We start from the raw sequence: 14,332 nt of genomic DNA on the forward strand, positions 1-14,332 counted from the left end.
GTTGTTGTTAAGTGTAGCTCAAGCATTTCCATGTTATTTTTTTTATTTAGATGCATATATACATGGCAGTCAGGTAGGTGTAAGTCTTATATATGTCAATTAACTGTCCCAGATTATCTGGGAGTGTCTTGGATACTGAATGAATCTCCCAGTCTCCTGTGCGGGCCATCAAATCTCCAGATAAAAGTGACCTTTTCTCTTCTGTAAGGTAATATGTTAGTCCTAAATTTTCTCAATTGCCAGAATCCACAAATTTCTGGCTTTGAGCTGTGCCAACTTGTGAGTGCATTTATGCAGGATTTTAATACTATGGCGGTAAATTTTCCTTGAAATCATACAGAAAGAGCTGTATGCTACGAGCCCCTTGGATGAAATGGGGTTCAAAGGATGAAAAACATACCTCCCTTTGCCCACTTTTTCAGGTATGCTGAACAAGTTGAACAAATTTTTTGTGGTGGTGGGGGGAGGGGAAAGTTAATTTAGGGATGTCAAGTTCTTGGGGGAGGGGGAGTCCAATTTCTGTGGGGGTTAAGGGAGGGTTGAGGTAGCTTGTTCCAGGCTCCCAGGTAGTTGGGAAATCGAAAACAACTGCGTATGAAAAATGAGTGGGGGCTTGTGTCGAGCCAAAAAAAACAACAAGTTTTTGTGAACGATCCCTGATGCAAAGGGAAAATCTCCAGATTTTGGATCTCCAGGAGTTTTTTTGGTCCAAGAAAAATTTTTTTTCATCAAGCATTGGCTTCGTGGCAGGCTTCTTCCTTCCCTTCCCTTAGATCGCCTGCCTGGTTCCTAGGGTTCCTCTTCCATTCCTCAAAGGTTCCCGTTGCATTGTTGGCAATTTTCTGTCGAGAGTTAGCGAACACGTTTGTTGGGCTGGCAGTGTGGCGAAAAAGAAACTGAATTTACCTCACTGTAGAGAGTTAAAAATGTGAAGATTTGACCTTTTTGAAAATCCAATTGTACTTGTAACGCTTGCTGATCCTTTTGAGGTGAATACTCGGGAACTGTACATTGCAAAACTGCCTTCTCCTTCGCTCTACATGTACGTCATTCGTCCCAGCTTGTAATTTGTTTTAAGTTCAAACCCTTATTCACAGCTTTTGTAAGGTTTATTGCTGTGGGATCGATCGTGAGAGTCTTTTCATAGCACGACAACATGAATCGTAGGAAAACCATCGACTACAGTGTCACTCGAAGGCCCAGGGATTCACATGGTCAGCTCAACACTTCCAAGTCTCGAGAAGACGATCGAGATCAGCGAAGTCATGATGGCAAACAAGCGAAGAAACCATTCTGGTCAGGAGACGATGATAATTGGGTGAGTTAGATTGTATTTTTGTGCAATTACGGATGAGCGCTCAGCCTATAAATAGACTGATAAAACAAACACAGTTCTGCCTGTTTAAAGCGCACAGCGTCGAAGTGAAATACGTGATCCAATCTGAACACACTGTGTGAGAAAATTCATCGGACGTTGTTTTGTAAACCTGAAACACCGATCAAAAATACTGACAAAACAAACAACGGTTTGCCTGTTTATGGAGGAAGTCGCAAATTTGCAGTCCTCCAGTAAACCTTTCCAAGTTTAATAACCCCAAATTACTTTACAGAATCGTGCCACATCAGTTTATCCCATAATTTAAGCTTTGCATACGGTGTACATGTTAACGTTCAGACTGCAGACCATGGATGCGGAGAAACGCTGAAGACTTATCTAAAACAATTATTTACTGGAGGCACAATTAAGCATCAGACTACCGTGCGGGAGGTCGTGGGTTCTAACCCCAACTGGACCAACACCCATGTTCTTGAATATCTCGGGTCACATTTTGTGTGACCCAAGGACACCCTCGTCCTGCAGAGACAAGATTGCGTAGTCCACAGCATTTCCTGTGAATGCGCCTCTACATTCACAAGATGTGTAGGTCTATGCAGGAGAATATAAATGAACACAGGAAGAATAAACAACTTGCGTGCACTCGAACCTCTGCCGTTTCCAAACATGCTATTAATACCAGGAAACACCTGCTTTGGAACGAGGTAAAGTTTATTGATAGAGATTCATATTGATACAACCAAGAGCGAAGGAAGTTATCGACTGATAACATCAACACGGATAAAAGAATCGAGATTCCTGAAGCAGAGATACTGACAATCAAGAAACATGACAGAAGATTAGTACAGCAAGGGAACCGCCAATGGAACAATTTCAAACCCGACCTCTTGGGATATTACTCAAAGGAACAGTAAGGAGCAAGTCCACCTATCACAGCTGACCACAGTGATACATAAAGAAGTGCGTAACAAGTTTACCTTACTGCGTGAAGCAGACCAACAGTAATCATTCGACATGTCATGATCTACAAACTGAGTAATAACAATGTGAAACAAACAATCATATATCTTATTTATTTAAGAGACACCTTGTTTGACAGTGGTGGGAAAAATTTACCATTGAGATGGGTAGTACTTATCCAGTGGTTTCCCAGGAAAATCAGAAAATAAATAAAAAAGAAAAAAACTAGGTCTTGTTTTAGCACAGAGGAGGTTCATTTTCCAGTTTATGGTGTCTGTTGACCCTGAAGGGGCCGGAAATGACTTAAAATGCAACTGTTGTCTTTTAAAAATTTTGATTATTTAACCCATTGACTTCCGGGGGTTCCCTATCCAGATCTGGCATTAGACAGAGTACATGTAAAATATCAAGTCTGGCCAGTTCAAGCCGGTTAGGGTGTCAAAGGATTAAAGGCAGGAGAAAATGATAAATTTTTGCAAAGGCAGACAACAAATGTCTGACATTGAAACAGTTTAACGTGTATTGATTATCAAAATAGTCAAGAGAATGTCTTGCTTGAAACTGAAAGGAAAAAATCAATCTTCAACTGATTAAAGGAAAGGAGGGATAATTATGTTTGAGTGGTGATTTCAACCCAAAGCATTGGCTAAAAAAACTGAGAATTTAAACAAGTGTGTCAAGCAATAGTATGAGCTTTCTTTCTGTGGACTCTGTTCACAAAGACTTCCTGGTGTTCAAAAGGGCTGAAATATTTATGATGCAAGCCTTAGTGAGTTAGAACTTTGTTAATTTTTTGACCTGGCTGGCATGGCCTGGGCACTTTATATTAGCCACAAAAACATGATTTTCAGCAAAATTCTTTTGTGGGCAATGATCTTGGGTGTATGCAGTATGTACTTGATCATTGGAAGTAATTGCCAAAATATGCACTAACATGACTTGTATAATTAATGTAATGAAAATTAATGATTTTTATTACTTTTATTTAATGACTCACCTGCAGCTCTGTACTCCGTCTGCCAACCTCTAGTAAAGTAAGTTTGAATATTCTATAATATAGAACTTTTTGGTTTTCTATGTTTTGGTTAAGGATTGGGAAATTGTTCATAACTGTTCAAAAACATTACTTTCATCTTTGTTTGCAAGGGTTATGTGGAATTTAATTTTTGTTGGTCATGCATTTGTGTCAATTAATAAATTCCCCTTTGCCATGCTTCACCACCAAAAAAAAGATAATAACAACCTTTTAAAAGAGGTGAAAAAACTTGTATCCTTCAAATACAGGAATTCCCCTGAAATTATTGATACATGTACCAAGTAGAACAGATGATTCCCCAAAATTAAAACTCTAGAACAGACCGCCTAGTAGCTGGCAGAACTTAAACATGTGCAAGAGTTTCTGTGAAACTTAATTCAACGGCTTGGCTGTTCACACAAGACAACCAATCCTTCCAGTGGAAAAACAGGTGCTGCTTGCTCTAACTCATTGACGGGCTTGTCAAGGCATTCGATACCCTTAGTTTTGAAGGTAACACGGAGCATTGGATGTAGTTCCAGTGATCTGTCTGCTTCAAACTTTTCCCGTTTAATCGAGGCCTCTTTTCAAGTGTTGGAAAACAATTTTCACTGGCAATTCTGTTAAAATCAACTTACAGTATCTTTTGAGTAAGGAATGCAATAGAAATGAAGGGATGCTGATCGTCTAAAAGACAAGTACCGGTACAATGTGCATTTCTTGGCGATAGGGGCATGATCAAATCTCTAACAAAAAGTTGATCAACTGCAAATGGTTTCATAGTCCTTTAAGAAGAAGGAATCAGGTAAATGCATGCATTATTATTAAATGTCACTCTATCATGTAGAAATATTCTTATACTGTGTAAATTTGTAAAAACCTGAATATGGTTCCTGGAAAAGGAAGGTTCATGAGAAATTACTCTTTTTGGTCTTCATACATGGGAATTGGGCAAAATTAATGCAAAGCTCTAATAGTCTGTGAGCAAGCTGTCAGAGTGGCGGTGAGAGCTTTTGCGCAGGCTAAAGCTCTCAGGAAACCTTTTTTTGAGTAAGGCATGTTCATGTTCTGTAATTCAGATTAGACAGTAGTCCTACGACTACATGTAGATGGGTGCAATCATTACCTACCAGTTCAGTTTGCTTTGAAACTGTGATATGGAGACATTGTCATCGGCATTCCATCTCTATGAAGGAAAACATTATCAACACCAGCATCCTACAACAGTTCTACACATGTACATGTATGGGTCTTGCGGCTGATTTCAAGCCAATGTGCGGCCATTGCGAAGGGACATCTCCTTACCCATCTCTTTTTCTGCAAGAGTCAAAGTAGCATTCCTGTATGCCATTGATAAAAAGAAGACAGGTATACAAGTCAGAAGTCTTCTTCTGTGACCATAAAGAATGGCTTTATTGCAGTTTGATGGCTTGGCATGCCATATTCTTCAACTAAAATGCTGACGTGTAGGAAATCTTATATGAAGATCAAGGGAAAGTTTTTTTTTCAAGGTCTCTCAGTGGACCAGACTTCCAAGATGTACATGCATCCAGGTAAAAAAGGCAGGCAATTTTAACTTTTTTATTGTAGAAATATTAAACATTATGTAATGACACAGTGTGCAGAATAATGGATCGAAGAAGACAAACTAGTTGGCATGTAAATGAAACTTAAAGAATCTTTTATGAATCAACACAGCAACTAGGAACATTGATAAAAGGGGACTAATATTTTCTGAAGTTACAATGTAGGTAATGTTTTTTTTTAATTAGGAATGTTTTGATTATCTCTAGTGTCATTTCATGCTAGTGTCATTTCATGGAAATGTTATTGTCCTTGACCGACCTAGCCAGGTGAATGAAAAAGATTTATTAACTACATGGTTACTGTTGGTCACATTATTTTGCCTGTGTTTGTCATGAAAGCCACACAACTGACCAATGGTTCAACTTGAAGTAGTTAATAACTTTTCACCGAAGCAGAGGCAACGACACTGAGGTGAATACTTGTTTTAGTCTGATTATTATACTAAAACAGTGAAATAATATAGCACAAAAGACGATTTTAGCTCATTTATTCCTGCGATTACAATATGTTTGGGAGCAAATCCCGCTGGAGTTGCTAGGAGGTTTATAGCAAAGGATTTTCAGAGTTTAAGTAGCGAATGAGAGCATCCCTTCAATGTCTTTAGTCTGGTGCCTAGCTTGACTTGATCAACTTGGAAAGAGCTCAGCTTAGCAATAGGCACATAATCATTTGTGAAAATGGCAGTGTCATTGATGGTTCTGACGACATCTGTGGTTTTCTTGCTAATAATGTCTCATTGAGCAAAATGAATTTAGTCTTGAGTTGTTACATATCCTGCTGTTGTGTAAGCATGGCACTACTGACGACAACATTTTTCTTCTTTCAGAGCTTTTTAGAGTATATTATACTCGGTTTTATATGGAAGGATATCATGCTATTAACAAGGATACTTTTGATGATATGTGTAGAAATGTGGGTCATACATGTATATTGAACTTTGTAGTTCATACCATACAAGTCTACAAAATGGGTATAAAACTGTATTTAACTCTGCAGAGTTGTACTGTACTTGAAACATGAGCTGCACGTAAAGCTAACATTTCAGTATTTGTGGCAAGAGGTACACTATTTCCTTTTTGAAAGTTTCATCCTTATGTTCGCTCAATGCATTATGCATTATGCATTTTGCAGTATACAGTACACTGTAAATTTATATGGATGTAAAGTGATAGTTGGCCATCAGCCTCCCTATTGTTTCTTTTGATGAATTATGACATAAAGTTCATTGCTGTTTCCACAAACAAAATTACAGGAATCTAAAATATGAAAAAATAGTGGCAAATTCTATCTAAATGAACTTTTGGGTGAGAAAGAACATTTTAATTGTGTAATCTTTGACCCTTTTTGTGTAACGGTAGGAACTGTGACAAAATACATCACTGTTACACTAGTGTTTGCTTTTATTGAAACCAAAAAAAAAAAAAAACTGGAGTGGTTCTAAATCCATGCATTCACTTGTGGATCATTTTTGCAAAGAAAACAATAATTAAAACTAGAAATGAGTTTGAAAACTACGAAATCAGTGCTACAAAATTGTATTGTTTTACTTTGTGAATCTCTTCTGATTTGCAACATTAACAACCTGACTAAGACTTTTGTAAAATTTGTTTCACTCTCTAGGGAAAGGATTCAAAATACAGTTCTCTTCAGCGAGATGCTGTTCTGAAGAGTCTTCAGGAAGAAATATCAAGAAGCGTCCAGTCTCAAGAAACCAGGGATAGCCATTCCAGAGAAAGAGCCACGGGGTCAGTGACAATGGGCGAATTTTCAAAAGATGCATACAGCTCGCACAGCAGGTCAAATTCCAAGAAAGTGGAGTCCCGCGATGCCAGAGACAAGCAGCGTAAGGAGCGCAATGACAGGAAAAGAAGTTATAGCCCAGTTGATGACAAAACTTCACATAGCAAGAGTCGAGAAGACACAACAACTAAGCGCAGTCGTAGTACAAATCTCGGAGGTCTTCGAGACGACGATGATCTGCGGAATGTCCTCACCCAATACCAAAAGAGTAAGTGGGATGATGATGATAGTCGCAGCAGAGACAGAAGACAATATGACAGTAAGGACAGAGGAAGGAATTCTGATCTCAAAGGAAGTTACAGGGACAAAAACCACCAGCCGATAAACAGGGAAAGGAGGAACTCCAGGGAATATTCAAGTGGTGACTACACCTTAAGCAAACAAGAAAACAGAGAAAGCATAAGCGAAAGACTAAGGTACATTGGTCAAAGAGGGGGGCATTAAGTGTTGCGGTTTTGACCTTTTTCGATTGATTTTGTGCCAAAAAACGTAGGTTTTAGCATCTGTTGTGGTTTGTGTTTTTTCCATTTTCGCACTTGGTTTGCGGCAAATTTTGGATTTGATATCTGCTGATGTGTTTTTTGATCTATTTGGTATACAGTTTCAGTTCGGCAACTGACTGGACGTTTCACGACATAACCTCTGTTTCGCGAAATTAGCCTCCCGACACAGACTCAAGTTCATATGGGCCATGTATTGTCAGTGAAGTAGTTTGATTACAGTTTTAAAAGCTTTTGATAGTTTGGCTTCCGGTTTTCGATTTTGATGAGAATATACATGTAAATCAATTTTTCGGTTTTGCTGTTTAAGACCCCAATAATCCCTTCCATAAAGTAGAGAGGTAGTAAAACGCTCTATCAGTTATTACGTGTATGTATAGTGCATCAATAATATTGAAGAATTTAATGTTCATGTTCCAGGAAGTTAAAGCCAATTTGCTGCTTCTCACAACTTTGTAAGAGAGATGTTTTTGCATCCACACATTATGGCTTACCAATTGCAGATGATAAGTAAAACAGTAGGGCATTTGGACCCTCATTTTATTTCAGATAAAAGTGTAACCAACTGGAGTATTAAACTATGGTGTACTCAGTTTTTAATTCCATAACAGTAGATGCGCGTTTTTTTTGGCATATGTCATAACATGAATCTTTGTGTTAACGTAGATGGTTTTGTGTCTTAGGGCTTTGAGTGGAGAGCATAAAGATTCTATGTATGGATTGGATCAGGACAATGCAAGAAATGCAGGAATTGGAGATTCGCTGCAGAGTTTCGACGATTTATCCCTGTTTAAGAGCTCAAGCTTTAGCAGTGATACTCTGCAAGTTCTTTCTTTGCCAAGCCTAGCAAGCAGAGCCACTGAAAAGTACAGAAGTAATTTTGAACTTGGGAGACCGTTTTTTGGGTTTGAATCCGAGGATCAAGGAAAGGGCCAAGGTACATAAATTATATTTCTGTAACTTTTGGCTAGCATTAGTGTTAGTAGTAATTGCAAAAAGAAACTGTTATGATATTTGAATTAATATTCAAAGAGCATAACTGTTTTTAGGTTGGTAACTTGAGCAAGCCTCCTGAAAATTGCACTTGAATTGTTCAATGTGACTTTTCACACATTAAGTGCCATTATTTGTGGTTTATTTTAGATCACCAGGAGTCAAAGTTTGGTGGTGATGCCAAAAGAGATGAAGTATGGGGTGTATCTACTGATTCCCTTCCTGGCCAGAGAGAGACAAGATTTAGCGACATCTTTCGCAGTGATAACTTTTTGATGGCACCAGACGGAAAGGAGCGGATGAAAGACCAGTTAGCAAGCCAGAATCAAAGCTCCAAGGCACAACAAAATGAAAGAGACAAGAGTAGCACTTCAACTGTGGGACTTAAAGTGAGAAATCCCATAACATCCAGTATAATATCTGTGACTACTGGCTCTAAAAGCTCTCCATCAACCAGTACCAATACTGGTCCAAAACCGTTATTTCGCTCAGGTTTTCTGCCAAGGCAGATTAAAGCGCCCCTTGGAAAAAATGCTCAGAAAGTTGGACAAAGCCAAAAAAGTGATTCTCCACCTCCGCTATCAAAAAAGAGTGGGTACTTCCCCAGAAGCACCGACCAAAAATCAAGGTCACGTAGTAGAAGTTCTGAAAGAGATGATATTTTCAGTACCCTTGGGAATAACAGCAACTTAAACAGGGAGATTAAAGGTACATTTACAAGCCAGAATTGGTCTTGTTTAGATGGGAATGAGAACAAAGACAAATCAAAGGAAAATAAATTTCTTGTTAACCCTCAACAATTGGTTGAAAGTATTCATGGCAGAGGTGGCATGATAAAGAATAATGGTTCCCGTGGGGGATTGCAACAGAGACCTCTCGGAAGGGGTGATGCAACGGCCAAAAATCCCGGAAGAGGCAGGGGAAGACGTGGAAGAGGAAGAGGGGTAGCTGCTGGCAACAGAGGCAGAGGTGTCAATCTGAGAGGAAGAGGAATAGCAATACGTGGAAGAGGCAGAGGTTTGTCCCAACGTGGTCGCCTTCCAATTGGTGCAACGGTTCGAAACATCTTCAGAAAGAGTAGCTCTCCAAGTCAAACAGAAGGGAGACATCAGAGATCTTCCAGGTCCCCTGGTAGCTCAAGGGGAAACGAAAGCAGGGGAAGAAAGGAGAAAAGGAGTCGAAGCCGAAGCAGCAGCTATTGCAGCACCTGCAGTAGTGGCAGCAGTAGTACGTGTCATAGCTGGCGGAGCAGAAGCCTCGACAGACTTTCTGAAAGGAAACACAAGGGGAGCCACAGGCATATCCATCACCATGAAAAACGGTCCAACTTACAAGGGGACGACAGAAAGTCTCAGGAGGCACTGGAAAAGCTGAAGGCTGATATTAAATTTATGGAAAAGGAACTGGACGAGAAGAAGGTTTCAGATACATCTACCAAAAAGTCATCAGAAGAGAAAGCCGGGGAGAAGTCTTCTAAAGACACAGCTAAAAGTAAAACAGATCCCCAAAACAGCAAGGATACACCAAGAAGTACACTACACCCCAAAACAACCAAAGACATTCCTAAGAGTAAACTGGACCCAAAGAAATCCAAAGAGAAAGAAAAAAGCAATTTGGACCCAAAAAATAACAAAGATATACCAAAAAGCAACTTAGAAGTGAAAGCTAGCAATGATCTGTCAAAAAGAAAAGTGGTTTCCAAAACCATGAAAGAGGTACCAAGAGATAAATTGGACCCAAGGGCTTCGAAATCTGACGCAAAAAGTACTGTGTATACAAAATCTACAGGTGATGTGTCAAAAAGTAAATTAGACTCAAGGAAAAGTACGAAAGATTTATCCAAAAGCAAATCGGAGACAAAGAGTACCAGGAGTGTCTCGAAAGATGAAAGTGGGAACCTGAGAGACCAGAAGGGGTTATGGAAAGGACAAAGTGTTAAAGAAGAGAGAAGTAAAAGTCCTTTTGAATCTAAGAGAGAATTCGAGAAGAAGAGCGAAAGTTCCAGAGAAGTGATATTTAAAAGTGATAAACGGAAAGAATCTCCCATTGTTGTAAAGAAGGAGAAGGACTCTCCCGCAAGGGAAGTCAGAATCATCAGTGAAAAGAGGAACAAAGGGAATAGAGCCCATGAGGACCAGATGGGTTCAGAGATGAAAATCGACTCATTGAAGATTACAATTGACCAGTCTGATCGTGCTTTGGGTGGAAAGAAGTATTTACGGAGGAGTGGCAGAGACAGCGAGAGAAGCACTCGTGAAACAAACAGGTCCTCGTCCAAGTCTCCTCCTGGAAAACAAAAGAAGAAAGAAAAAGAAAAAGTCAAGTCCAAGAAGGCAAAGAAAAAGTCCAAGAAAAGGAAGCAGGACAGGCGAAGTAGCGAGTCAGAAGATGACTCGGTTTATAGTAGCACATCAAGTTTTGATAAGGGTTCTCAGTACATGCTTCATTCTCCTGGTGAAAGAATTGTAGACTTCTATCCTGAGGCGCATGAATCCAACAAAATCGCCGTGCATTCTGCTAAGCGCAAATGGAGTGAGACTAATTACCCAAGCATTCAGCAGTTGTCTGAACGTGAAGCCCTAAAAGGGACCTCGTCCAGAAGTAATTTGATCACAATTCCACTGTCAAGAGAGGTCACTGTTCACCAATCATTTGAGCAAAATGTCAAAGGTGGCCCACCTTCCCATCCAGAAAGGCACGAGGTTCCAGGGAAGAAAGAAGGAAGAGTTGAGGATGACAGTGATCTAATCTACTCAGAGGTTTCTTACACTGGAACTGACCCCAGTGTTGATTGGGAAGGGACTGAATTTGCTGAAGAACACGAAAACCAAATCGATGGTACTTTGTATCAAGACAGTGAAGTACAGGAGTGGGTGCCAGAGTATGAAGAAGGGGCTGAATACTACTATCAAGAGGGAGCTGAGGGTGAAGTCTATGAAGAAGAGCACTACTCCTACAACGAGGAAGAAGCTTGGCAGGCTAATGAGGAAGGAGAAGGAGAGTACCACGAAGAAGAATGGTACGGAGATGAATATACCCAGGAAGGTGTAGAAGGTGGAGAAGGTGAAAGTGCCGAGTATGAAGGACAGTATTACCTTGGCGAGGATGGGTTGTATTATCCTGTAGACGGTGAAGCTTATGAAGAGTATCAAGGGGAGTATAATGAAGGGGCTGTGGAGGGTATGACTGCATATCCAGAGGAGAGTGTACATAATGCTGCAGATGATCATGGATACGAGCATCTAGAAGAAGGCGCAGAATGGGTACAGTATGAGGATGGTACCACTTACCAAGATGAAGAAGGATGGGATCAAAGTGAAGTGGAGGTACAGTGGGCTGAACAGCAAGAGGGCTATGCAGGAACAGAGGCAGGATGGAACGCTGAGTATTCCCAAGGCGATGAGTATGAAGCCACTGGACAGGTGTATGATACAGGGGCAGAGTCATTTATGCCACAAGAAAATTATGGTTTAGGTGAAGAACAAGGGTTTGACCAACAGTTAGCACAAGATCAGTGTTACGCAGAGCCTCCTGTTGAAAGCCATCAGCCTGAACATATTTTTCAATCAGGGGTGCAAGAGGAATCCATGGAACCTATCTTCGTTGCCAAAGATGAGTCCGATTCTAGTGTCAAGGATAACCAAGAAGAGATAAAACCTCTCAAGTCCATTCTAAAGAAGAGCAAATATGGACAAAATATGGGTACAAAGCTTGTCAGCGAACGACTTGCTCAATTGAAGAGTCAGGGAACAAATAAACTGGAAACTCCACAGCTTGGAATACCACCAATTCTTTTGCAAAGACAAACGAGAATGCCAAGCAAAATGCAGAAAAACAAGTGGCATCCTCTGCTCAGACTGAAGCGGAGAAGTATCGCGAAATGGAAGAAGCAATTTTGTCATCCCAACCTAAAGATGCAGTAGGCGCGGAATACGTTGTGCGTCTCCGTGAAAGTGGGACGGCCAATTTCTTTTGCCAACTTTGTAAGTGCCACTTCAATACCCTGACAGCGAAAAACTTGCATGTCAAGGGAATGAAGCACATAGAGCTCTACGTCCGATTGAAGTCGTCACTTTTAAAGTCAGTTATAAAGGACACCAAGATGATACTCTGAAAAGGCCATCTGGTCAGGATCCCTCGGTTTGGAGGAAAACTTCCATTTTAGTACCGTTTGCATGGGACAACTCAGTTTCCAGGGCGTAAACTCCACCCATATTTGTGCCAACAGTCAGTGTGACCAAGAACAGACAGGGTGGAAAAGTTCATTTACCAAATTTTTCATGCGCCAACTACTTGAAGCCCAGAGCCAAGTCAGAGACATTTGAATAACCTTGTTTTACAAGTGTAGGTGCCGTACTGTTTCCTTGGTTGAAAAAATCAGCTACGCTTCTACAATACAAAAGTTAATGTGTTACTGAATCCTACAATCGTTTTGTACAAAACGGCGAATAGGTTTGAATGGGCACTGTGGGTGATTTAACGGCAAATGAACGCTCTCGGTGTTTAATAAGTGAACGACAGTTTCAATGCGTGTCTTGTGACAAAAAAATCGATTTCCCACTTCAACCAGCGAGTGCGTTTTTTGCTGCCAAATCATGAACTAGAAGTTCCTAATCGCAAGTATTAAAGCGCAAGATTATAATTTGAAGTCTGCTGGAGAAAACCCTGCTAGCAGAGCCTTTCTTTTGCTTGCTCGATTTTGCAGGCGTTCTCGAAAAAGATTCTGCATGAATTAAGTAAGATCTTTATTGAACATGCGCTGCATGTTGCCAAGATACAGTTTCATCTTGATTCTTCATGGTACAGCGGGCTCAATTATAACCATCGGTTTTATCACTAAACGGGTGCTCGCACCGGAAAAATCAGTTTGACGAGAGAAAACAAGATTGACTAGTCCCGAAGTTCGGGCTGCGTGCGGCGACTTCATAGAGCGGACGCGGTTTAGTCAAAGCCTCCTTTTCTCCTCAATAAAGAAAAAGACAGAAGGAGGTCCTGCTCGCAGGGTGACCGGATAAGTGCACTGTCCGAAATGTATTTGAGAACCCAAACGAGAAATCTCGGTTACTTTTTCTCCGACTTTCAAGATAAAGTGAATCAAGAGAACCCCCTTATTTTATTTTTTTTTGAATTATGATATCGAGAGCCGTTTTGAAGAGGACGTTTTATTTTCTTGATTGAACTTAGCCTTTCATTATTTATTCGTTTTTTTATCGGATACATTAGGGTTTGCCTGGTTGACTTGAATATAAAATAAGGGATTGTTGGACTGTTCATGACTTTATTTCCTTTATCAGTCGAAACGGAAACCCCACCACATTTCCTCGACTCCTAGAGGCGATCTCTTGCCTTCTATGACATTCTTGTGTAAAGTTGGACACTCTTAGCTTGGGTTAAATGTACCATGTAAATACTTCAGGGCCACAAGAAGATAGGTGCCTTGTTTTAAAAGCTGCTATATGCATTCCATTGTTAAGAAGGAATTTCGCAGATGGATGAATTTCGCGTCAAGTTGTACGGTGGGCTATGTTGTTATTTCGTTTGAGCAAAACAATATGGTCGCTGGTTTCATGTTGCATTTCATCTTTTTGGATTATTTTCCACCATAAAGTTTTTAGTCCTGGTTATTCCAGGGGATCTTAACTCCTCGCGATTATTGTAAAGCCATTGCTTTGTCATTTGTATCTAGCCCAATGACATTTTGGTTTTTTTTAAACACCAAAAAGGTAATGTAGGGCAGTTACCTAAGTTAGAGCACATTTGATGGACCCTATTCCAAAAGAAGGATAGATTTCTCGTCCTCGATAAATGGACCTCTTTAGCTTGTACGTTTTGTTTTCCCATTCAGACCACGTGATGTTACTCTAGGGAATAGTTTCTTTCAGCTTAGCTTATTTCGAGCGTACTCGAACTCCATTAACTAGCTTCATCCATTCCTTCCGTTTTCCCATGATGCTCTTCAGTTCAGCAATGCTCAAGCAAGTATCATTTCGCAGCTGGTCTACGTATGTTGTTGCTGGTCTTCCTCTCTTTCTTGCGCCATGCTTTGGTTCCCAGAGTAGTAGTTCATTTATCATCTCATCCTTTGTTCTCCAACAGTGTCCTATAAACCGCAGGCTCCTGATCTTCAGTGTATCTGTAATC

At 40.3% G+C, this 14,332-nt stretch overlaps 1 protein-coding gene across 1 annotated transcript; it reads left to right on the forward strand.

Moving 5' to 3' along the window:
- The first annotated feature begins 831 nt into the window (after positions 1-831).
- LOC138020933 (dentin sialophosphoprotein-like) lies at positions 832-12,394 on the forward strand. Its single transcript, XM_068867823.1, is given in 6 exon segments — positions 832-1,318; positions 6,519-7,114; positions 7,882-8,135; positions 8,342-11,944; positions 11,947-12,291; positions 12,294-12,394. Coding segments are annotated over 6 exon segments (5,061 nt in total). The 5' UTR covers positions 832-1,156.
- The last annotated feature ends 1,938 nt before the right edge of the window (positions 12,395-14,332 follow it).

Source organism: Montipora capricornis, chromosome 10, assembly GCF_036669925.1.
Source record: "Montipora capricornis isolate CH-2021 chromosome 10, ASM3666992v2, whole genome shotgun sequence".
Classification (NCBI taxonomy): Eukaryota; Metazoa; Cnidaria; class Anthozoa; order Scleractinia; family Acroporidae; genus Montipora; species Montipora capricornis.